The 24,130-nt window shown below is 50.8% G+C and overlaps 10 protein-coding genes across 10 annotated transcripts; 5 read left to right on the forward strand and 5 right to left on the reverse strand.

Annotated features, from left to right (window-relative positions):
• Positions 1-223: 223 nt before the first annotated feature.
• VTN00DRAFT_1934 (uncharacterized protein) lies at positions 224-3,179 on the forward strand (the record flags this gene model as incomplete). The annotated part of the gene is made up of 7 exons (XM_069428096.1): positions 224-393; positions 445-983; positions 1,043-1,146; positions 1,198-1,350; positions 1,401-1,515; positions 1,566-1,657; positions 1,707-3,179. 7 exons carry the CDS (start codon positions 224-226, stop codon positions 3,177-3,179), a joined length of 2,646 nt encoding a protein of 881 aa, XP_069292636.1.
• Positions 3,180-3,623: 444 nt separating this feature from the next.
• Positions 3,624-4,637, reverse strand: VTN00DRAFT_1935 (uncharacterized protein; the record flags this gene model as incomplete). Its single annotated transcript, XM_069428097.1, has 2 exons — positions 3,624-4,516; positions 4,571-4,637. The coding sequence occupies 2 exons, from the start codon at positions 4,635-4,637 to the stop codon at positions 3,624-3,626; spliced, it is 960 nt and encodes a 319-aa protein (XP_069292637.1).
• A 242-nt stretch (positions 4,638-4,879) lies between these two features.
• On the forward strand, positions 4,880-5,661 carry VTN00DRAFT_1936 (uncharacterized protein; the record flags this gene model as incomplete). Its single annotated transcript, XM_069428098.1, has 2 exons — positions 4,880-5,035; positions 5,095-5,661. The coding sequence occupies 2 exons, from the start codon at positions 4,880-4,882 to the stop codon at positions 5,659-5,661; spliced, it is 723 nt and encodes a 240-aa protein (XP_069292638.1).
• Positions 5,662-6,414: 753 nt separating this feature from the next.
• VTN00DRAFT_1937 (uncharacterized protein) lies at positions 6,415-7,669 on the forward strand (the record flags this gene model as incomplete). The annotated part of the gene is made up of 2 exons (XM_069428099.1): positions 6,415-7,067; positions 7,132-7,669. 2 exons carry the CDS (start codon positions 6,415-6,417, stop codon positions 7,667-7,669), a joined length of 1,191 nt encoding a protein of 396 aa, XP_069292639.1.
• An 800-nt stretch (positions 7,670-8,469) lies between these two features.
• Positions 8,470-10,132, forward strand: VTN00DRAFT_1938 (uncharacterized protein; the record flags this gene model as incomplete). The annotated part of the gene is made up of 2 exons (XM_069428100.1): positions 8,470-9,976; positions 10,056-10,132. 2 exons carry the CDS (start codon positions 8,470-8,472, stop codon positions 10,130-10,132), a joined length of 1,584 nt encoding a protein of 527 aa, XP_069292640.1.
• A 765-nt stretch (positions 10,133-10,897) lies between these two features.
• On the forward strand, positions 10,898-12,316 carry VTN00DRAFT_1939 (uncharacterized protein; the record flags this gene model as incomplete). The annotated part of the gene is made up of 4 exons (XM_069428101.1): positions 10,898-10,934; positions 10,981-11,108; positions 11,595-11,742; positions 11,856-12,316. The coding sequence occupies 4 exons, from the start codon at positions 10,898-10,900 to the stop codon at positions 12,314-12,316; spliced, it is 774 nt and encodes a 257-aa protein (XP_069292641.1).
• Positions 12,317-13,650: 1,334 nt separating this feature from the next.
• Positions 13,651-14,498, reverse strand: VTN00DRAFT_1940 (uncharacterized protein; the record flags this gene model as incomplete). The annotated part of the gene is made up of 2 exons (XM_069428103.1): positions 13,651-14,013; positions 14,076-14,498. 2 exons carry the CDS (start codon positions 14,496-14,498, stop codon positions 13,651-13,653), a joined length of 786 nt encoding a protein of 261 aa, XP_069292642.1.
• A 665-nt stretch (positions 14,499-15,163) lies between these two features.
• VTN00DRAFT_1941 (uncharacterized protein) lies at positions 15,164-16,376 on the reverse strand (the record flags this gene model as incomplete). Its single annotated transcript, XM_069428104.1, has 5 exons — positions 15,164-15,215; positions 15,273-15,396; positions 15,471-16,121; positions 16,184-16,189; positions 16,283-16,376. 5 exons carry the CDS (start codon positions 16,374-16,376, stop codon positions 15,164-15,166), a joined length of 927 nt encoding a protein of 308 aa, XP_069292643.1.
• A 2,217-nt stretch (positions 16,377-18,593) lies between these two features.
• On the reverse strand, positions 18,594-20,656 carry VTN00DRAFT_1942 (uncharacterized protein; the record flags this gene model as incomplete). Its single annotated transcript, XM_069428105.1, has 4 exons — positions 18,594-18,779; positions 18,848-19,559; positions 19,618-20,231; positions 20,300-20,656. 4 exons carry the CDS (start codon positions 20,654-20,656, stop codon positions 18,594-18,596), a joined length of 1,869 nt encoding a protein of 622 aa, XP_069292644.1.
• Positions 20,657-22,201: 1,545 nt separating this feature from the next.
• On the reverse strand, positions 22,202-23,546 carry VTN00DRAFT_1943 (uncharacterized protein; the record flags this gene model as incomplete). The annotated part of the gene is made up of 3 exons (XM_069428106.1): positions 22,202-22,382; positions 22,441-23,430; positions 23,497-23,546. 3 exons carry the CDS (start codon positions 23,544-23,546, stop codon positions 22,202-22,204), a joined length of 1,221 nt encoding a protein of 406 aa, XP_069292645.1.
• Between the last annotated feature and the right edge of the window lie 584 nt (positions 23,547-24,130).

Consider the following 24,130-nt stretch of genomic DNA (forward strand, 5'->3'; position numbering starts at 1 on the left):
CGTCCAGTAGAAACTTTTTTTTAGGCAGGTCGTTTTCTGCCGCAATATGTGGCGCTGCTGCTTACCGCCCGGCCAAGCAATCTAATCAGCAGAGCTTGCGCCACAAATCTCCACCGCGGCCGTTATGATTACTTGCAGGTTCGCCAAAGCAGCCCGCGCCCGCTCTCAACTGGCGATGCTGTTCCTGTCTATGTCCGTTCGGATGTTATCTCTATGACGAGCCATGTCGCTGAGAGCACCCGGCTCAGGTAGCCCGGGTCGGCCGGCTACCACGTCGACCTTCGTCCATGAACAAAACGGAAATGAAGATTCCGACGCGGATCCCGTCGCAATGCACCTGCGAGAGGGGACATCTCTCGCCGATAACCCGTTGGCGGATCGACCGGAGGAGTCGTGAGTTCACATGTTCACTCTGCCGTGGCTATCGCTGATCGTTGTGACCAGTATTTCCTTCAAGCGAAAGCAGAAGCGGCCCGCTCGGTTCAGCCTCTCCAACCTCTTCTCCTCCGAGGACACGGCCGGCTCTTTCTCAAGGCACTCTCGCACTGGCTCCCAACTCGCAGGAGACAGACCGCGCGGCGAAAGACAATATTATACGGGTGCATATGGAAGCAGCAACGGAGACCTAGACGGGTCCAAAGATGGTGCCGCGCTGGATTGGTACGTGGAAGGACCGGGACGGAGAGTGGGCTACGACGATCTCACTGCCATTGACTGGATATTCGAATATACGAAAGAACGCCAGAGGAAAAGACTTTTGTATTCAACGGGGCAAGGATTTCTGGGACATGTCCGCCAACTCCTCGACGCCAGTCATGTCTGGCTCGTATTGATCGCGACAGGAATAGCCGTCGGGGTTCTTGCTGCTTCAATCGACATTGCAAGTAACTGGTTAGGCGATATAAAGACTGGCTATTGCAAAAATGGCAGGGGAGGCGGGAAGTTCTACCTGAATAAAAGTTTCTGCTGCTGGGGTCATGAAGGTAACAGCCACGGCTTCGCGCTTCTTCTTGGCTGAAGCTGATTATCTTCAATCTCCTAGATCTGTCAGAATGTCAGGATTGGACTCCATGGAGAAACGCCCTTGGAGTCGCGTCTAAGGCGGGAGGTTATGTCGTTGAGTATATCTTCTTTGTCCTATACTCTGTAGGATCTCTCTCCTCCCTTGACTTCGCGCCTGCTGACGTAAATAAAAAGGTCCTTTTTGCTACCTGCGCAAGCATTCTAGTTAGGACTTATGCTTCCTATGCAAAGCATAGTGGAATTCCTGAAATAAAGACGGTCCTTGGTGGCTTCGTTATACGGAAGTTCATGGGACCCTGGACCCTTGTCATAAAGTCCTTGGGCCTGGTAAGAGCGGTGCCGTTACAGAAACATTCATGTTGCTCACATTGAAATAGTGCCTTGCGGTTGCATCTGGCTTGTGGTTAGGGAAAGAAGGTCCTCTTGTACATGTCGCCTGTTGCTGTGCCAATCTTATAATGAAACCGTTTGACAGCCTAAACCGCAATGAAGGTACGTTTACAGCATGTCTGAATTCAGATTTGGATAATAACGCGTCACAGCAAGAAAACGAGAAGTGCTGTCTGCAGCTGCGGCTTCGGGGATCTCGGTGGCATTCGGATCTCCAATCGGAGGTGTGCTCTTTAGTTTGGAGGTATGGACTTCAGGTGTCGTACAGGATGATTGGTTCTAACGTTCAAAAGCAATTATCGTACTATTTCCCTGATAAGACCATGTGGCAAAGCTTTGTCTGTGCTATGGTCGCGGCGGTTACTCTGCAGGCTGTCAACCCCTTCCGCACGGGAAAAATCGTGCTATTCCAAGTCACTTATTCTCAAGGGTGGCATCGCTTCGAAATTATCCCATTCGTCCTTCTTGGCATTCTCGGTGGTCTCTACGGCGGTCTGTTTATTAAGTTGAACATGAAGATTGCTCGATGGCGAAAGTCGCGTAACATCTCCTGGCCGGTCCTGGAGGTCGCGATTACAGCCTTTATCACCGCCCTTATCAACTTTCCAAACATTTTTATGAGAGCTCAGGCCTCTGGACTTGTTTACTCTCTATTTGCAGAGTGCTCAAGTATTTCAGATGATCAATTCGGTCTCTGCAAGACAGGTGCTGCCTCCGCAGGAGTCATCGCCCTCCTTCTTATCGCCGCACTCCTTGGTTTCTTTCTTGCGTCCATGACCTTCGGCCTGGAGATCCCAGCTGGTATTATTCTCCCCTCCCTTGCTATAGGCGCTCTTTACGGTCGGGCTCTAGGGATAGCATTTGAGATGTGGCAATCCGCCAATCCTAATTTCTTTTTATTCCGCAGTTGCGAGCCCGATGTCCCGTGTGTCACCCCAGGGACGTATGCAATCATTGGAGCCGCGTCAGCCCTAGGAGGTGCGACTCGAATGACAGTCTCGATAGTTGTGATTATGTTCGAACTGACAGGTGCCTTGACATATGTGATCCCCATTATGATCGCCGTCATGTTGGCAAAGTGGTGCGGGGACACGTTCGGCAAACGCGGCATATACGAATCGTGGATTCATCTAAACGAATATCCTTTCCTCGATCATAGAGACGATATACCTCCACCGGACGTGCCTATTCACAAGGTTATGACGAGTGTCGATGATCTTACAGTCATATCCGCTGTTGGCCATACTATCGAATCCCTAAGCAATCTCCTTGCGACAACGCCTTATCGCGGATTTCCTGTCGTCTCCGATACAGCGAACCCAATTCTACTTGGGTACATTTCACGGACCGAACTCTCTTTTGCTCTGAAATCCTCCGCATCTCCGACAGGTCGTAACCTGCCTCCGGAGACCCAAACCTTTTTTGTCCATCAACCATTCGCGGATCCGTTGGAGACTCTGGATCTTCGGCCATGGATGGACCAGACCCCTATTACGCTCAACAGCCGTATCAGTTTCCAGGTCGTACTGAATATGTTCCAGAGACTAGGCCTGCGCTACGTCCTCTTTGTCAACAAGGGAATTCTCCAAGGGCTGCTTACCAAGAAGGACGTGTGGCTGATTCTCAACGGTGCGGAGACTCAAAGAGAGAAAGGCTTTGGAAATGAAGATTTGAGGGAAATCAATGCTGAGGAAGAGGCGGGTTTGCTGGGTAGTGATGACGGAAGCAGCGCGGTCAGCTCTCTGGCAAGGCACCAGTCGTTTTGATATGACATATGGAGTTTACTGGCGTATTGATTTCTTTCGATGTTGATATAGAAATGTATTTTACGGAGACTTGCTCTCCCTTGGAGCTTTCACACCAAATTGGCTCTCGCAACCTAACTTATGGACCCTTATCGTCAAGAAATAATGTGGCCATCTTTTGGCATGTCCATCGAGGTTACATGTGGAGGTACTTTGGTATATAGCCTCTCGGTCTAGGAGAGATGCAAAATCCTACTAGAGCTAGAGAAGGAAATCAATGAACCCATTATAACAGCATCACTGGGCTATTCGCTTTCTCTTTGAATAGACTTTCCCCAGGCAGTGACCAACATTCTAGTCATTTAAAGAACAGTCTAAAAGATTTTTTTTTTCACGGCATTGCGTTGCACTTGTTTCGTTTATTTGGTGAACGTCATAATATATAAAGATATCCTTCATCAGAATCTAGTGCCGAGTGCCGTTGACGTTCTTTGCTCCCTGACCGAGCTGACTAGCAACAACGGTTGCCTCTCTGATCGAACGAGCAAGGCTGCCCCTTACGCCCTGCTCTTCGAGCACGAGCAGTCCACCGATGGTGCAACCACCTGGCGTCGAGACCTTCTCCTTGAGGATGGCAGGGTGTTCTCCGTTCAGGACCATCGCAGCCGTTCCCCGCATGACCTGGGCAGCCATGGTCTGCGCCTCAGCTCGCGGCATTCCCATCGCAACAGCACCATCTGCGATACCTTCGAGGGCCAGTGCCATGAACGCTGGACCGGAGCCCGCCAACGCAGTGCTGACGTCCATGGCCGAAGGAGGGAGATGGACAACTCGGCCAATGCGCTCGAAGATCCAAGTAACCAGCTTGAGCGATTCCTCAGGGAGAGGAGGCTCAGTCGTTCCAACGACGGTCATCGACTCTCTGAGGATAGCAGCCGTGTTGGGCATGGCACGGACGACCCTGCACCTAGCCTGAGGTGGAATTGAGTCATCCGGGTAAAGAATATCCTCGATTTGCTTCGCGGGCACACCAGCCAAGATACTGATCAGGAGCTTGCCATTGAGAGCCTCGCGCATACCGGGGGCTTCCAGGATGTCCTTAACCATGTATGGCTTGCAGCCCAGAATAACAACATCCGCGTGCTGGACGCCCTTGACGTTGTCATTCTGAAGGATCTTAACGGGAAACTGAGGATAAGCGCTGACAGCGTCCTGGATGCGCTTGGCGGACTGTGGTTGGCGCACGCATGCAACAAACTTGGTGGGAGTCTGAGCAGGTGTCTCCTCAGCTTTGGAAGCTGTTGCGGGCTCGGAGATGGAGGCGAGGATACCGGAGAGGATTGCGATACCCAGGGTACCTAGATAAGAGCGTCAACACCTCCCTGTGGCATTCAAACTCTCAACGCTCCTACCGCATCCTAGGACCGTAAGGGTCATCTCCGGCTTTCCGGAGCCATTGGCAGAGGCGGGGGCAGACATTGCTTCGGAGGTGCTGCTGTGTGTGTGAGGACCGAAACGGAAGGTATACAAGCAACGGTAAGTGGCGCTGCGACGGCGGTATCTCCGAATCCCACATTTTCTGCCATCCTATGCCCCTCACCGCCTTTTGAGGAAGCCAATCCAGAGTCGGCCACTCGCCGCATCAGGACGATTTCAACGATCAAGCTGGAGGTGACGCTCCCTTCTCATATCACCCCATCGTGTCTCGATACATTTCAATCATGGCGGACCCATTCGAGGTCCGTATGCGCTTTACGACGCAGCTCCAACATCTGAGTGCGTCCGTGACCTCGTCACAAAAAGCTGCCCATTATGCCCTCAAATACCGTGACATGGACGAGGATCTCCACTCGTGTATATTGGAGCAACTCGAGAGGGTGAGTGAGAATTGCATCTTAGCCATATTCGCTGCAACTAACCTCTGAATCTCTCGCAGAATAATATGAACAACCGAGCCAACATCATGTACTTCATCGAGCACTTCTGCGACATGGCCACCAAAGAGAACCACCTCGCCTACGTCCGGATGATCCAGAGAGATATACTGCGCGTCGTCGATGCCGTCGCACCTGCTGACGGTTCGGGAGCGGCGAATGTCAAGCACGTCCGTCGAGTCCTCAACGGCCTACAAAGCAAATCCGTCCTCTCCGCAGAGACAGTAGCAGAGATCGACGCATGTCTGAAGGAGCGCGAAACCCACCCCGCACACCTGCTGGACGACCCTGTCGAGGGACACGACCCGAGTGCGAAATCACGGGGAGGTACATCGCGTGGCTCTAAAGCGAACGGGGCTATGCGTGTCGACAAGAGGCAGATCGAGCAGCGGATCGAGGAGGACCGGGAGCGGAATAAACGTCTCAGGGAAAGCATGTGGGCCGTGTCTGGAAACGATGCGGATGAGTTCGGAAGATTTTGGGACGAGGGTAGCGATACGGGTGAGGATGATTACCTGGGTGCCGAAGAGGAACTCATGGGCCGGAACCAAATGGCGGCTGGAGCCTGAAATCTCCGATATCACCTCTTGCGGTTCTGCCTCTGCCCATACGCTATCTTCTTCTGGCCCTTTATCTTTCTTCTCGTCTTGCACGAGTCGACAGGAATGGATATCAAGGAGTTTGTGGTCATGGCAAAAGCTGGGTCGGGTCTGGTTTGTTTTCTCTTGGCGTGTATATATGACTCGGGTTTGTTGTTAGATACCATTTAGTGTATTCATCAATAATTTTCGAACTGCTAGCAGCATTCTATGCTATTGAATTGCATCCGAAATTTCCATCCTGATGCACATTAACAACAGCCTTGGAAGCTCTGGTCACCGAATCCAAGTGTTGCAGAGACACAAAAATGTTATAAAAATTTTACCTCTTGTTCCATAATTGTTCCTTATCAACAGCTAGATAGTGCTAAAATAAAAACTTTCGGATCGGATGCCTGAGTAGTCTAGGTACTGCGATCGCCACCTTCATTGTTAAATTCCCAAAAATTTTTCAAGGAAAGTAAATACCAGACTTCTAAAATAGATAAATGTATTAATCTCCTTGCTGTACTGTTCGACTGGGTGAATTCTAAGATCCGTATGCTTTCTGATACCGATTAGGGTTCTCCCTCGGCGAAAAATAAACCCGGGGTGATAGTAACTGCGGAAATTCTGCAGGACCACCTCCGCTCCGCAAAATCTCGAAAAGCGCAACAACATTTCTCCATTCACGTTGCTTGGCTAAGAGACCTTGTGACGGGAAATCTTTCTCGTTTTCCCCTTATGTTGTCGCAGTTTGTCACGGCTGCAAAGGGTCTATTCGCGCGACAGGGCTCCACAGAAGACGACCCTCCGGACGCAGCCAGCCCCGCTGGTGCTACAACACACCGTTCGAAGAGCACAACAACGCCCAAGGCACCCAACATGGTCACTACTAGACGGTCACAGTATTCCCCTTCGGGGTCGGAAGCTTCTCCTCGGCTCAATGGCTCCGCAGAGGTGAATGGCAAGCGAAAGTCACGGCCTGCCGCGGATGGTCAGTCTAGCAAACGACGCAAGAGAAGCCTGCCTGAGGAATCGGAAGAGCAGGCAGCCGGGACGCCTGAGAATGGAACCCCGGATGATGAACAAGTGGAGGAAGCAGTCTCCGCTGAGAATGACGAGGGATCGAGATCCAAACGACAGAAGAAGCAGACGGCGCCGGATTCTGAGAAAAAGGACGCCGCACCAGCGACGAGGGCTAAGCATTTCCGATTTGGAAGCGAGGAGCCTGATGCACCGGTGGACGAAGTGGAGGAAATACCGGAGACACAGCAGGAGAATCCCAAGGATGATGAAGACAGTGATGATGACGAGGCACCAGAGGCTTTCGATAATTCTGCACAACTGCTGAAAATGAAAGAGGAGGCACGGAAACAGGAGCAGGCGAAACAAGAGTAAGGGATCCGGACTCGTACGAGTCGCTTGATAACCTGAGCTTAATTCTAACTACGCATCTAGGGTCGAGCAATTACAGAAAGAGAAGAGGAGACAACTGGATGAGCGCCGCAAGCAACAGGCGAAAGCGGCCGGCAAGAAAAAGGAGCCCGTTAGCAGTCTTAAGAAGTCAGCAAATACTGGAATTCCGGAGGATATCTTATCTGAGAGCTCCGCAACCCTGCAGGGATCGACCATCCAAGATACACGGCGACCAGCTCTCCCAGCTCTTCTCCCCGATGAAATCCTGAACGCGGTGCCTGTTACCAGGCCACCAACGCCTCCTCCGGAGACCGACGGTCTAGTGCAGAAGAAGTCAAACAAGCTAAGGTTCCTTGACAAAGTGGAGAAGCCTCCAAAGGACATTAAGCATGGCAGTACAACTATTCGGGTGCTGGAAGGAGACTCGTCCGGGAAGAAAGGTGGGAGTGCTCTGGCTCCAAAGGTGTCCAAGACTGGACGGAACGTCAGGGAGAGTTGGATCGCTGGACAGCGTGGCAGAAACAATGTCAACGGTCTGAGGCGGACGACAGGTGGTCCATCGGGCTTCGTGCGCAGCTGATCAGCTGGCTTTCAAGGGAGTAATCGATACCCCCACTCTCTATTTTCGATCTGTGACCCCAGCGGTCTTTTTCAACTGTCAAGGTTAAGTGATCATATGAATTGAGTGGAGCAAATCTTCTGCACTGGGCGAGTGATTGACATTTACCGCTACGATGCTTTTTTTCGAACATGGTTTAATTTTTGTTGGTTTATGGAGTAATGCCAGGGGATTACAGGCTAAAAAAAATATGGTCTTTTAGCAGAGTTGATTTCATGCTGGATACTGCTTGTAATGTTCTTTCATTGAGTTCTGTGGCTAGTGATGCTTTTGCGGTGATACCACATATTCTGTATATTGCACCTATGATGAAAACAAAAAAAGTCTGTTCTCAAATTCAGAGTGGTGTTTTGATCAGAGCACAAAAGCAGCTAGCCCTATAGTTCGTGTTACTCAAAGGTAGCTCCACAATTGACAGATCACTGTCTCAGGAGGGCGGTGTAGTCATTAGAGTAACACTGTTGACCCGAAGATCAGCTATTCTCCAGCAGTGTGAATCTGCTGAGGATAGTTGAAACGAAACACAAGATGCAGCATTTTACATCAGACAAGAGTAGAGCATAGTTTCAGCGGCCGGAACGGGCAGGCGACGGAGTGGGCGGGACGCGCGCACGTGCGGAGCTCTGAGATCTGCGGACCCAGAGCTCGATCTGGGCCAACGCTTCCTCGCCATATATCTGTTCTCCCTAACGCTCAATTGATTGATTTGCCTGCCAATTGTCCACGGCCTCTGGACAGGACTCTCCAATGCCGCACCTATCATGGCGCCCCCAACAGCGACAGAGTCCTCTCCGCTCCTCCCCCAGTATCAACGATCGACCTCGAATACGACGTCACTGCGACCAGACCGCCCGCCCCGAACGGTAACTTTCAACCCGCTGACCACCATCAGCACGTATGGCGGAGCGGCCTCTGCAGATCCCAGCTACAGACCGCTCCAGGGCTCTCCTCCCGTGAATGTCAATATCCCGAGCGGACAGCCCATGCTGTCCGCACTGAACAGCAAGCTCCGACGCCGGAACAGCTACGGTGCCCCGTACAACCCCCAGACAACGGTGACGGCGGCCCCCAAGATCGGACCCCAGAGAACAACGAAGAATGCGCAGAAACTGAAGCTTCTCCCTGATCCTGTCACCGGAGACACAGAGGAATTTGTCGAAGAAGGGATCCCGCGGGACGTCTACAGCCAGATCACCCGGATAAAGGAACCAACCGCGAGAAGTCATGCCGCAAGACTGGGCAAGGCGGACAGGGAACGTCTCCCGCGGGTAACTGCTTACTGCACTGCGAATTCATACAGACTGGAGGGCGTGATCAAATTCCTGAAGTCAAGGGCAAAAACTCGCGGAGCGAACCCGAAACTCTTTGACGAATGTGTCTATTCGCCGTACAACTATGAGTATGAAGATAAGCAGAACGAAGCTCGAATACAGGAGAGCAATGGTGCAGAGGGAGACCAGCACAAACCCCGGCAGAAAGAGCGGCGATACTCCGACAGTGCGGTTGAGGTTGAAGACAACACGAAGAACAGACGAGAAGACCTGATTGACCTCCGCGATGAAACATCCTCACCTGCAGCCCACACTACTGGCTCCGAAGAGGTGGGATCAACGTCAAGGTCGGACCAAACGCCAGATCTCGACACCACGATCCATACGCCAGAGATCTTCCTATTCGACTATGGCACGGTCGTCATCTGGGGTATGACTCCTGCGCAGGAATCCCGCTTCCTAACCGACGTCTCCAAGTTTGCAACGTCGATCTTGAGCCCCGAGGACACCCAGGTGGAGAATTTCAACTTCTACTACGCGCGAGACTACCAGGCACGGATATATAACGACTTCATCTCGCTCCGGGAACCTCGAAACCACATGATCAAGCTCGCCATCTCGCACGCGCTCTCCCAGTCGGTCAAGACGTCACTGTTCGAGGATCTCGTGTCCGAAACCATCTCGATGACCGCACCTCTACCCGCTCAGATCGCTCAGACAGGCAGCGTCAACCTGACGCGGCGGCAGATCAATATGCAGATCGGGGAGCTGTTCATCTTGCGCATCAATATCCACCTGCAGGGCTCCGTGCTCGACAGTCCGGAACTGATGTGGGCGGAGCCGCAGTTAGAGCCGGTGTACCAGGCTGTGCGGAGTTACCTCGAGATGGACCAACGCGTGGGACTGCTGACGGAGCGGCTGGATGTCATCGCGGATCTTCTCGCGGTGCTGAAAGACCAGCTGAGTCACCGCCATGGAGAGTATCTGGAGTGGATAGGTAAGTTTTTTTGTTATTATTTTATCTTAACCATCTTTATCTCTCAATGTTTGAGCTAACACTTCATTTCAAAATATAGTCATCATCCTGATTGGCGCGGAGATCGTCATCGCAGCCATCAACATCATCGTCGATCTATTTGCCGGAGTGGACTAACTACAACGGTCCATATCCCCCTCCCCCGTCTATACAGCACCTATCTATTCATTTCATGACCTATGCCCGTCGGTCGATTCCACTCAATCCAAATCTTCCTTCCTCTTTAACCCCCCTCTTTTCCTTCCTGTTTTTCGTCTAATCCCATCTCGTCCACTAGCATCAATCAGCACTGAAGAATTTCTGGCGTTCAGGATCACCAGCAAAATTGAGTCCCGTTTCTCTCCTGTAACCCTTTTTGCATATGTGTATCATAAAGGCTTGTTTGTTGTATACGACTACCGCTACCACAGGCAGGCAGGATCCAGTTTGTTATCGTCCATCGTCATTGAAATTCATCCACTCACACATACATGCATACTCGATCTGTCTTATCTTGTCAACATTGCTTACCGGGCTATCCACTGTCCTCGCTTGCATACATAATGTGCTCGATACTTTCCGTTGGGTTGGCTGAATGGCTTGGAGTGTATGGCGTGGATTGGAAAGAAGAACAAGCAAAGAAAAGGGGGAAATGTCCATGTCATATCATCATGAATACATCACACGCATACATAAGTAATACATACACGCAATGCATACTGCTCAGTCATCTTCGTCATCACCATCGTCGTTACTACCGTCCAGAGGTAGAGTGGGGCGAACGCAAATCAGGATCTAAATTATAGCCGTTTTCTGAACTGAAAGATAATTCGCTCAAGCTTGGCACTCTTCTTTATCAGCCGCTGAGGTTTCCGCTGACGAACACCACGAGTACAACAGCATATGCAGCAGACGCGCCAAAGACCTCGGATCGGCGGGCGTTAGTGAGCAGGCTTACACACAGTGCAAACACAACCGTATAACAGACAATGAGTCCGAGTCGTTTCTTTTCATTGCTGACGTAGTAAAGGTTCAGAATAGCCCCAAAGAGAAACGCCGCAGCCGGGATGATGCTGATCGTCCCAACTACAACTGCAATACGGTGTGCAGAGATGTATGCAACGGAGTCCCTTTGACGATTATTATTCTTCTTCCATTTTTTAGTCAGGAATAATATCGAGCAGTGTTTGCGCAGAAACGCAGATAGTCGATCTTCCTCTGGCGGACAAACCAGTGTGACGAGGTCGTCTCGATCATCATAATGTCACTGCTGTCACCCATGAGCGTCGGGAAGGATCCCTTCGGGTATTCAAAGCAGTGGCATTGCATCAGCAACATGCTCCTTCAGAAGAGGTCTGAACAAGCAATCTGGAACCGCAATTTTCTTCAATGTTTTCCCAGAGCTTGCCGTTCCTGTCATCATCGGAAGAGCATTTCTCCAAGCCACAAAGACATTGACGAGACATATTGACCGGCTGGACATATCAATACATCAACGCCCACCATCAGTTCCGCCACGAATCCCGTGCAGCGTCGTCGTTGTTACCTGAACGTCAACCTCGTGTATGCCAATGCCGACACGGGAGCTGAAATGAACTAGGTTTCACCAGAGTTCGCTGCGCAGTGCGGGTTTCAGATCGAAAAGCCGGATGCGCAGCATCGGGAAGTTATACTTGCAGATGGCAGCCGCGCTGCCATATCTGGGCACTTCCGCGCACGCTTCGACACGTTCGACCGAACCTCGAAAGGTATGCTCCGACCACAGGCACACGAGAAATACTTCTATGTTCTCGATGGCCTAACAACGGATGTACTTCTCTCCAAGGATCTTCTATTTGAGATATTTGCATTCTCAGACCAGCAAAACTACTTTGTGGATCTTCATCGCCTCGGAATATCTTCAAAAATCTGAATCTCGTTACCTGGCTTTCAAGAAATGAGAAGCGTTTGCTGCGCCTTCTGAGTGATACTACTGCTGCCAGTAGCAGTAGTCATCCTTCTTCAGCCGGCACGGCGTCAGCAGGTGTCGCGACCAGTCTGGTATCCAGAGATCCTTCAGCAGCTCTCGAAGTTGCTTTCCAACTGGAACTTGATGAAGATGGCGCCCGTGAACAACGCCGTCGCCAGATCGCAAATCGGGAAATCGCCCGTCTCCCTGAGCCGGAAAAATCAAGAAGAAAAGCTGCAGAAGACAGCCGGCGCCAGACACATGATCGAGATCGTGCGAGACGCTTGCGGGAACACAACGCTCGCATGGCTGCGGTGGCAACACAGAATAGGAATACAAATGCCTCGAATAATGTTTCCGGCAGTACCCCCTGAGCATCCACGGTAGATGGGTAGATAGGCAGGCTGATCTCTTGAAGAGATAAAGTTGAAACTGATAATTCCTTTCCGATCAGTAGGGCCCATTCCTTGAGGCGATACTGGACGAGATTCCAAAATGATGTTTAGCTAACACAAAAAGATGTAGAAGCGTATAAACGACAAGTCTGGAGCAGATTTACCTCCCAATTACCAATAGTGCTGTCTCCTATATATTCACAGGCCGATTTCAGTCCGGGTAGCATCGTCGAGGGTATAGACTCGATAGCAACTGTCAAGATTATCGATTCATTGATGATATCCGTGATGATTAGGATACTAAGTAGACGAAGGGAAAAGGCGATGGAGGGGGGCAGAAAGGTTAAATAGAGATGGCAGAACCATAAAGCTACTCAGGGAAAGGACCATACCGGCCAGGCGGGACTGGATAGATAAAGAAACTACCTACCCATCACCCATGATTCCGTGTGAACAGTACTGCTTGCAGAGCTTGCGAAGCCAGATAGAGACAAGTATCTTTAGTCTTTTTTTAATCTTTTTTTAATCGTTCTATCTTAATCTGAGTAATTCAGGTTGATATCCGTTAGGGAGTTATTGAGATTAGGGATAATCTGTAATATGCTATAGTCCTATGATTACAGCCACCATGAGCAATACATTCGAAGTTGCAATGAAGTTGCAACCTAATTTCAATGTAATATAGACAAGAATAGCACCAGTTTTCAATTCTCTCTCCATCTAAGACCACGAAAAATAAAATACAATACGTATTGAGAATTTGAGACAAATAACCTGTTCTCCTCGAGCTCTTGACGCATCCATCAAATCAATCAATCAAACGAAAATAAAACAAAATCTATCATCCCACGCCATCCCGACAAGTCACAGTTTTCTAGTTCTTTTTAATCCTTATCCCAGAGAGCGACGGCTCGATTGATCTTGTTGACATTCAATTCAGAAGTGCCTTTCTTGAGAGATAGATAGCTGGTATCTTCCTCTCCAAAGATTCGAGGGAGTGTGTTGCGACGGGCTCCATCAGGAAGGTAGGTAGGCTAGTTAGAGAACAACCCGCGGAATAGGTGGTATCCATCTATCACTTTCTCCTTTCCCTCCCACCCTCCTGTTCTGGTCCAACCGTCTCGCTTTAAGGTTCGACGTAGAGGTATAGTACATGCATGAGCCTGTAGGCTCCGACTCTCTCGCCCCCTTCTCTCCCCTACATGGAAATAGGGAAGTAGAAAGGGACGAAATAAAATTCATATTTTCCGTTTGTTTTCAGGAATCAAAGGAAAACTATCCGGTAAGGCGGCTGAGGAGGCCTACCCGCCTATCTATCCCCGACTCTCCTCCTTGGGTTCCTTGGTATCCACGTCCATGGCGGTGGTAGGGGGAGCAGTCGGGGATGTGTCCGTGGGAACAACGTTAGCAGCATTATTGTTGTTATTTGCGGCAGCAGGAGCAGCAGAACCGTTACTTCCGGTGCGAACTCGGAAAGAGGACGTCAGCTCCTCTTGAGAGGGAGCTGGAGCGAGAGGTGGAAGGGAGGATGACGCCCCGCCAGCGCCGGCAGCAGCGCCACCACCAGTAGCGGATGGGGAATCGGTATTGTTGGCATTTTCTTCGCCGAGTTCAAGGTCAAGGTTGTTGATGTTTGATTTCCTGGAGCGTTTTACGCGAAGGGGACGTTCTTGAGGCTGTTTGGTTTCGGGGTGGTCAGTCAGAGCATGTGATGGTAAAACGTAAAGGCATAACTTACAGTAGGAGGCTGATCCTCAGAACTTCCCTCAGTCTCATCATCCAGATACGAGGTCCCATTCCCACCAGCACCAGGCGCAGGAGCGGTACCAGGCGGCGGGACTCCTCCGATACCAGCCGCCATGTTATTCATGGCCGCAGCATTCGACATCATAGCTGCTGCCCGCGCGCGAAGCTCTGGATTCACACCCGCTTGCGCCTCCTCGGCCATGCCCGTGACCTTGGCGAGGCGCTCGAGCAGGATGCAGGACTCGAGCCGCATCTTCTGGACATACTGCAGCCCGCGCTTGTTGCGGGCGCGCATCAGGTCGTTCTCTGCCTCGATTTCATTCAGACGCTTCTTGAGCTGGATGCACTTGCGCTTGTACGCGGCCTCGACGCTGGGCGGGTTGGGAGGAGGTTGCGCGGCTGTGTTGGGGTCCATGGCGTGGACGGGTTAGGTATGCGATAGTAGTGACGGTGACGGTCGAAGTGTTGGAGGTTGCAAGAGGGATAAATAGACGTGGCTGGAATCGATTGTAGCTATCTTTGTTCTGGATTGGAGGTTAAAAGCCGACGAGATGCGCGACAGAGGATAGACAGGTAGAATCTCTCGTCCAACAAAGGGCTGTCTTCAGGAATGACCTGCGATCACTGACGTTCCCTCCGTCCTCTGTCCCTCTTGCATGAGGTGAAAGCGAGATGTTGTTAGACGGGGAAGTTCGCAAGAGACGGGTCAGAAGAGAGATGGCATACCCCGATTAATCAAGTTGTTTGCTGCCCGTCCACCAGCTTCTGTAGTCGTCCGAAGGCTGATGCCCTCGAGATGCGGTCGCCGCGTTCCGTCCGTTCTGCCGGGTGGTTGCGCTGCGTCCAAGGCGGTGAGCAGGACGCCGGCCAGTTTACTACAATTTTTCTATTTCTACCGTCTATTATTCTATTCACAACCTGTCTGTCCAAATCTCATCCTACAAATAGTAGGTACACACTCAGGTTCAAAAACCGGCTGCCAATATACGTATCCACCCATCAAGAAAAGAAATGAACACATGAATCAAATTCTCTATTCGCTCCGCATGCTTGGTGACAGTCCAGACCCTCTATAGACCTCTAGTGACCTCCGGTGGTTGGGAGACCGAGGAACACCTTGAAAGAATCGTAGCTGCAAAAAGTCAGTGGTTACGATCAGGGGGCTGAGTTCTACGGAGTTTACGCTTACATCAACCACTGGAAACCGGTCAACGTTCCCAGCATGATAATCCGGACGGGCAGGCCATTCCACAGGCCCTTGAATCCGATGTTGCTGTAGATCCTCGAGACGGCTGAGGCTGCAGATTCGCCCGCTGAATGGTATCTCTCAGCAACTGTCCTCTTCCAATATACTTTGATGAAGTCTTTAGAGTTGAGAGAAACTTACCCTGTCTGTCCGCATTCAGCTTGCTAACCATGACATCCGCCGGATGGCTGACAATCGCACATCCGATACCCGCGATATAACCACCCAGGAAGCTAACCCCAGTCTGCTGAAGCCCGCTGTAGCTCTCCTTCGGCTTCCCGAGCGTCTTATAGATCAACCGGACGGTCTCCTCAAAGCTGGCGAACTTGGCCATCGTGTATGGGATCTGCCGTCCCCAAAGGGGGTACAGACCCTTATACAGACCACCGATGCCCTCCTTGGCTACGATCCTGCTCCATCCCTCACGCAAGTTGCGCGCATACGGTGGGAGGGTTGTCTGCATGCGGACCTTGATCGCCTCCAGCGGACACAGCGCCAGGTCCGCCAGGAACTCGGCCGAGGCGCTCGCGCCCAGGTACACCACCGTGCGGTTCATGTTGGGGAACAGCTTGTCGCCGTACCAGTACTTGAAGAGCTCGTAGAAGCCGTATTTACCGGCTCCCTGGAACGAGTAGCCCACGAAAGTCGGGGACCATCCGAAGAAGACTCCGGGAATGCCTTCTTTAGCAAATATCGAGCGCCATGCAGAGATGTTCGAGGTGTAGATTTTGGGGTCGACTTGACGGCGGGTCTTGACGAGGTCAAGGGGGGTAATTGCGGTATGAGTTGGCCCTACAGTGAGCCTTCAGCATGAGCTCATACAAGCAGCCAAAGGCATAGAATGCTATACTCACCACAAGCTGTTAATCATAAATGACACCATGTAGTGTTAGCCTTTTCATATCCGTGTTTCCTATAATCTCAGGTGCAACTTCATCTGTGATCGCACATACCAACAATCCCACCCATAGCGCAGCTCCAGAAATACTTTGCAGAATGAGGCTCGATCTTCCCAAAAGGAAGCTTCTTCTCCTGCACCGCTGGCATGGTGCGCACTTCCCCTCGTCAACAGCTCGATACGCTGAATTAGACTGTCACGCACTGAAGCCGCAATGTCTCAAAGCAACCAGCACTTTCTATGCAGTGAAAGATGTAATGAACTCCAATTCGTCTTAGTCCATGGACAGAATCATCAAAAGATCCGTTAGCTGTCCGTGGAACGCAAATCTAATACGCTCAATTAGAGATCAATAAGTGAGCGCAGTTGATAACGAAGTATCTCAGCAAAAGTCGCACTCCGACGCTAACAGGACGGAGGATCCTTAGGAAAACCACAAATCTATCGCAAGAGAAAGAACCCCAAGGCAAAAGCAAGCAACGGGAGAACCAGATTACGGCGGGAGTTAAGTCCTATTATACGACGGCAAGCCGGAATGGGAGAGGGCCGCAGGTACTGTACGTAGTACGTCAGAGGGCCCTGGACTGGCCGCGTGAGTTTCCCGGGTAAGTCAGTAAGAGAGAGCATCCTGCAATAATAGCACAGTATCATGCGCCATCGAGTGGCGCACTGAATCTTTACACACCACTGGACCAGGTTAGGTTAGGTATGCAAGTATAGTAAGCGAACTTGATCCCTTGAAAGCTGTACGGCTTATCCATGGCACGGTAACTTCCCGAGCGTTCCTCAAGCGCGGGAGATACGGCTCGAGGAACCTCTAAGCTTTCCGCATGCTTGTGACTAAGAAAAGACAGAGTTTAAAAGATGGTGGAACTGGATGAGAGAGAGGAGGGGAGGACCCGGATCGTAGCGGCGTACAGTAGCAGTAGTGACATTGTGGATGCAGCTTGTTGATATTGAACTAGGTAGAGGTCCCCTGCCGGGGGTTTCCGTTCTCGACCGCAGTGACGTTATCTACCGCCAACCCCGGTCCGTTTGCATGTTAAGCTTTCATCAGCTTATGGCTTGTTCTCTCAACAATATCCACTTATTGGACCGTCGTATTCGTGAGGAGTGGTCCTTGAGTCAGTCCCGTGTTGGAAATTTGGACTTGCTTCGCCTTCCTCGGGTAGATATGGGATAGGGCATTCATACGGGGAAGTTTCTACGTCTTCAGCTCATCCTTATTCTCTCTCTCCACGACCCTACTAATGTTTCGAAATGCAAAATTTGCATTGCAATAATGAAGGGGTTCTCTTTCCAGAGCTGCTCAGGTGACTGAAGGGCTCTTGCCGAACACCATGAAACATCGACATTAGAAGCATGACCCCTGTCCATTGATCTATTGCAACACGTCCGATGGCAGCGCTCACAGCGAGCTCTGGCATACTCAACGTGGTGCACGATATGATACTGCACCACGCAGTGAACTCTGACCTGGCCAGACCCAGCATCCGCAAGGTTGTCCCCAGGGTCTTGAATAGATCTGCACACGATTGACGGACATTGCTGAGCATGAGCTGATCAGATATGAATTCATTTCCCGTTGAAGCCAGATTACAGTGCTGAATATGTAATGCAAGCATAAGAACATTATGTACCAACAAATGGGGCCTGATATTACTGAACTAGGGGAGCACCGTTAAGCCACTTCAATGCACAGTATGCTTAAGAGGCGAAAGGCCAGCCTGGGACCCTATCCTTCTCTACATAGACAAGGGATATAAACGCGAAGTTTTCTTCAGTGGGTAAAAGTTTAGATTAAAAGTAATCTAGAACTTGGAGTCAGAAACACAGACAATATTGACCTTGAACAAGTACATGTCTCCAACAATAATCTCGTAGATTGCTGCTGTATCCAGATGATGATATCTCGGTTTGTGAGTAGATAGATGCAGACAGAAATTGCAATCATGCGCTAACGCTATGCAATAATAGACACTAATATATAACTTCTCCGCTGTTCGCCTGTTGGAAATTCAATCAATGCGTTCATTTTCTCCAAGGTGGGTATCATCCAACCTTCCAAAATGCAGCCGCTTCGGGAGGGACTCGAGGAGACAAATGAATGACTAGTAATAGGCACATCCACAAGGCAACTCCATGAGCCCCTAGAAGGTATATGAGAAAGGAATAAGCAAGGATATAAGGCCAGTATGCAAGGCGAATGTTCCCGGATTGTCGAGATCGACGTGTTCTCCAAATGCCATGATAACTCCATGTTCAAGACCTCTGGTCAAAATTCATAATATTCCAGACCGCGCAAGCAAAAAAAAAAGAACAATGGCAAGCAGGCCGGTATCCTTTTAAATTATGCATTAAGAGCCCTAAAGAGGAGCGTCTGGCATCGGTTGGTCGCCATCACTGGCAAGTGATATAGTTGGTGGAGCAGCTTTCTGCCTACTAGAGCTGCCACCACCGTTCTTTGTCCGCTGCAATCCCGGATTGCTTGAGCTGTCGAGGACTACGGGATCGTCAGAGATTTCCTCCGGTGGCGGCGAGAAGGACCAGACCTGGAAGAAGTCGATCATTAGTCAAATGAAAACATGGACATATAAGAATCCAGAAATAAAAAACTCACCTCCATCACCGTACGACCAGAGCGGCTCGCCATAATGACGGCCTTCTCTTCTTCGAACGCAACCCTCCAGACAGCTTCCGCAGGGGTCGACAGCTCCCGTAATAGCTGGCCGGTCTGCAGACTCCAGACCTTGACGCGACCATCGCTACCACCACTCACGATGCGTGTACTGTCAAACTGCAGGCTTGTCACGCTATTATCATGGGCAGCCAGGCGATGGATTGGGGCCATTCTTGTCAAAGACCAGACGCGAACTGAACCATCAGAGCCTCCGGTCACGAGCGTATCGCCTCGCATCTGCAATTGACCAACGAGGGACGTATGGCCCTGCAGAATGGCATGGCACTGGCCAGTATGAGGGTCCCATATTCGGACACTCGTGTCAAGACTGCCAGTCGCAATTCTCTTGCCGTCAAAGGCAATCGCATAAATCTGGCTGAAATGGCCGGAAAGGGTCCGCAGACAGCGGCCTTCGGAGATGCTCCATATGCGTGCTGTTGTGTCATAGCTTCCAGAAACAACAAGATCCCCATGAATTCCCAGGCATCTTACGCTTGCCTGGTGACCAACCAGGACGTTCTTACACACGCCAGTCGCGAGATCCCAAATCCGCAATGTCGTATCTCGCGAACCAGAGATTGCAGTATTCTTATCAGACATTTTCAAGCAACGCACGGTGGATGTGTGGCCTCGCAGTAGATGAATTCCGGCTCTGTTCAAAAGTTAGTCTTGGACTGAAATATGAGGCCATAAGCTCCCAAACAACTCACCCAGTGGCCATGTTCCAAACTCGGACCTCCCGATCACAGCCACCGCTAACAAGAATATCATCCCACGGAACCATGGCCCACACACCCATCACATGTCCTTGCAGCGTCCTCTGGTTGTCTCCGTTCGTGTCATAGACATGGATCTTCGCATTATCTAACGCAACGACGATATACTTCGGTGTCAAATGCAAGCTCGTAACAACGCCCTGATCTGGAGTGATATGCCTTTGTGTGCAGCGTCCACCTTTGTTCCATGCCGATTCGACCATATACTTTTGCTTGAAATGGGATCTGTATGACGAGGGTTTGACTCGCCGCTTCCGGGACGGTGTGTATGATTCCGACGAGGTGAACTCTGAGACACTGTCCGCAGAACGCACTGCACCGCCATTCGACTTTCCTTTACCCGAGTGCTGAGAGGATACCGCTGATGACGGTTGCGTGTGGAAAGGATCGACGAAATCGCGGTCGTCATCCGACATTCTTCTGTACACATATGCATGTTTATCGCATAGATTCTTCCAGGTCATGTCATCGTTCAGGAGTTCGTGCCATCGCCTTGACACCTGCGAGGCTCTTGCAAGTGTCTTCGGATCGTCTATGAACGAAAGTACCTAATCGAAATCATTGGTAATCAGCACATGTCCGGTCAATGTCGATTTGTATAGAAGTGCCGCATTACCCTCAAGCATAATTCGTTCGGAAAAGCCTGGAACGGGTCCTTCCTCAGGCGTGGGCTCACAAAGCTGGAGACGAAGCTCAGCTGTTGGTTATCGCAAAGGTTGAGTATGCTTTCCAGGAACTTCTGTTTCTGTGCACTCCCCAAGGAGCTAAAATGTATCCTCGCATTTAGGAGAAACGAATCTTCCTCCTCGTCTGCAGATTGCCAACTCGCAGGTCTCTGATGAGGGGTCGGACTCGGGGCAGGTGTTGGAGGTGACGCAGGTGCTGAGGGGAGCAGGTTCGGAGGAACAGGTGTGATAGGCTTGTTGGGCGTTGGCAAAGGCTTCGGGTGCGAGTTCGAGAGGTTGGGGACCATATTCCTGCCTCTAGATGCTCGAGATGGGACAGTGGAGAGGGGCTCAGGTATACTGCGTGGACTCGTCTCACTGGCTGCTGTATCTATCAAAGAGGCTCGCCGCTCGCCCATGGAGCGCGGCGGCGTGCACCGCATAGCCATAGGTAAAATATCTTTCAAGGTTTCAGAAGGAATTAATGGACCGGCTCGCGCAACTCCTTCTGGCAACAATACCACGCATAGATCGACGACAGGCTCGGAAAAGGAGAAGGGAGGCTTGAGGACTATGCTCGTTGGGCGGGTGGGCTTGACTAGGGGATGGAAATAGGGGATCGATCAATAAAGAGTGCGGAGAGCCATGCAAGGATGAGATGATACTGCAGGAGCACTCAGCCGCTCTATCGAGGCCCTTCAGCGTCGTCGAGTTCCGGGATGGCGAATTCTGTCATGCCAGGCGGGCACATAGGACTTGGAGGTGAAGACCGGAGCGGTCTCGATCTGGTGAGGTCGAGATGGGGTCAGGTGCGACGGCCACTAATTGCGCCAAGCGTCAAGCAGCGTCCGCTCGAACGCAGCGTGAGCGCTAGATACAACAGCGATCTTTGCCAGCCCTTTGATGCAGGAAATACAGGTCTTCGCTCGAAAATAACAGGAAATAAGGGAAAAGAACACAAGCCAATCGTCATACTTCCAGCAGTGACCTAGGTAGTGGAGGGCAAAGAGTTATCTTGTTCGGACCGTGCGACAGGCAGAGGGCCTCGCAAGGACCGTGGCGACTGTTCTCGTCTGCGCTTACACTCGAGACAGAAGCAGAGTAGCGGGGCGCAGAAACAGAGCACCTGGCTTTCTTCAGCTAGATATTGGAGACGTAGAAGACCATCTACTACGCTGCTGGCGCTGTAATACGGTATCCTAGAAGCGGTTGAACGCTGTTCTGTATAAGCGTCGGGAATGATGAACAACCCCAGTCTTGTTTTGCCTCTTGAGGCTCATCAGATGTCCCAAAAGTTTAATATACGGTTATCCCAAGCCCTCGGATGAACGTTCGGTAGACAGCAGTGAACCGTGGAACTAGAAACCTTTGGCAGATGACTCGCTCTGACGAATTGTTTCATCACACCAGGCAAGTGATATATGAATCTCACTTTTGTTGGTAGTATCGAAAATAGATAAATAGAGGCAAATTGTCCGCTCCAGATGTATTACAACTACGTATATGTGTTTGCGAAATGAATCGTGATTATAACCAGTACAGATAGCTTGCCAGAGCATTATACATGAAAAGAAGTGGCGAGTCGCTATCGCGTTCGTAGCCAGCCAGGTCACCTTGGAGAACTCTGGGCTCTGTTACGACCTTGCATTAGCGATCAAAATTAATAGTGGCATTATCTTGCCGGAAATGATGACAGTTGGGCTGGGGTCCTTTCTATGCAGATATTGCGAGCCTCGCCTTAAAACTTGTATAGTCGAGGGCTTCTAGATCGTTAAGGACTATGCGCACGTGTAGAGGACTCGTCCAAGTCGGACAAAGCATGCCACCCACTCGATGAGCGGCGAGCTAATCTATCAATGAGCGTGACCAATCTGCAAGAACAGCGGCAAGATCATGCCGATGACCGAAGCGATCAAGTCTCTCATTGACTTGTTCGAGCGTTGAGTATCTCTTCCGTCCCCATAACCGTTCATGAATGAGTCATTTGTCGTCGGGGCAGGACCGTTCTCTTGCATTGTATGCATCGCGACGTATCTTCATCATCATCAGCTTGTCTATATCGATAACCATTGAAACCGTGACAAAGACTTACAAGAAAGTGCCTGCAGAAAACAGCAATAGCATTCCCGTCCGCCATCGAGTCCCTGCCTCATCGCCGCTGAGTCCTGATCCCAATGTCTGGACGAACAGAAAGGTCGTAAGAGCCCCGACAGGGGCTGCCAAGCTGAAAACCAACAGATGGCCCCTGGCCGCGCGACTGGAGAGGCCTTGTTTAAGCAACACGGATGTCAACCCAAAGGAAGCAGGAGCTTTATGGACCATTATGGCGATAAAAATAATGAAACTCAGGCTGGCATTGGAACTGGACGCTCCCAGAGCAATTCCGTCCGCAGCAGCATGGATCACAAGACCAGTCGTGGTTGCAAAGCTATGACTGCGCCTCGAATAGCTACCGGCCTCCAATAGGTCTCCATCCCGAGAAGGCGAGGAACCGCGACGCAGACCCGATCCTAAGTTGTCCAAGGAAATATGATAAGGTGGTCGCTGGTGCTTCGAGGACGAGGCCAATTCCGGCAGCTTGTCGATAAGATACATCAGAATGAAACCGCTGATGAGAGAAATCCCAATCCACGCATGAGCGGAGCTTTCTTCCTCATGATCGTCACTATGTTTACTGCCATGTGATTCTTCCTTACGAGCCTGAGGCTCGTTACTCTTGAGCGGGCCGTGAGATCCCACGATATGTACTTCTCCTTCCTTTGTGGGTGTAGAAGATGGGGTCGGTATATTCGACACCTCCGGTATAACTGGTCCGGGAATTGTAAGATAATCAATCGCATCAGGTTTTACCCTGGGAACTATTGCGTGATTGCTCTGATGCTGCCATCTGATATCCAGTGCGCGGCCACTAATGTCCTTCCGAGCATAATGCGAGTTTGCGCTGTAGAGAGTCTCGACTCCTTCGGGTATAATCACAATCAGAGATGTTCCCACCAAAACTCCCATGCCAATGGAGGATATCAATCTCAGCTGTGATGGGGAGAGCGTAAAGGAAAGGGGCAATGAGCCAACGACGAAGGACCTGTCGAAGGGAGAGACAATTAGCCAGGTTCCAAGAATTGCAACCAGGACAACGCATCGCACTCACGTAATGGCCATCACAATGCTCAGAATGAGCAAAGTAAATAGACCCTCCATGGTTATCTTTCACTCTGATCTTCGCACCCTTTTCCCGTCTAGAGAACCTCGATCATTGTGTCAGTTCGCAACAATCGTCCTTGTTGAGGCGAATTTCAGCCAGCGCAAATTTTCCAAACCCGCCACTTGACGTAGAAGAGATGGGACAGAGAAGAAAATCTATTAATACAGGTGAAGGAAGCTGGTGAGAAATCACGGGTCGAGTCTGGGGTGGATGGATAGATTATTATTGTGATGGTTTGCCCAGGTACGTCTCGCCGGCGCGGCCAGGAGGACCCACGCGGGACAGCCATTTCCTCGCCGGCCTCCGCCAAGAAACGCCTGCCCCCAAGTCACTTGGGCCGGAGCAACGAACTATCCGGGGTCTATGAATGCTACCGGCTGTTAGACATTATTTCTCCTGTTTTAAATTCCTAAAGACGTTTCTTTTCCATTTTAGATATGTGCGCAGGAATAGAGGGGTCCCTCCGGCCGCAAGGGAAAAGTATTATGACTAAATGGAACGCTTTGTTTATCCTTGTCGGCTGATGTACATGTACGCCGTGCACGAGGCTGATCATTCTTCGCGCGATAAGTAAATGGAC

The sequence above is a fragment of the Thermoascus crustaceus genome, assembly GCF_041956765.1.
Source record: "Thermoascus crustaceus strain CBS 181.67 unplaced genomic scaffold VTN00scaffold_1, whole genome shotgun sequence".
Lineage (NCBI taxonomy): Eukaryota > Fungi > Ascomycota > Eurotiomycetes > Eurotiales > Thermoascaceae > Thermoascus > Thermoascus crustaceus.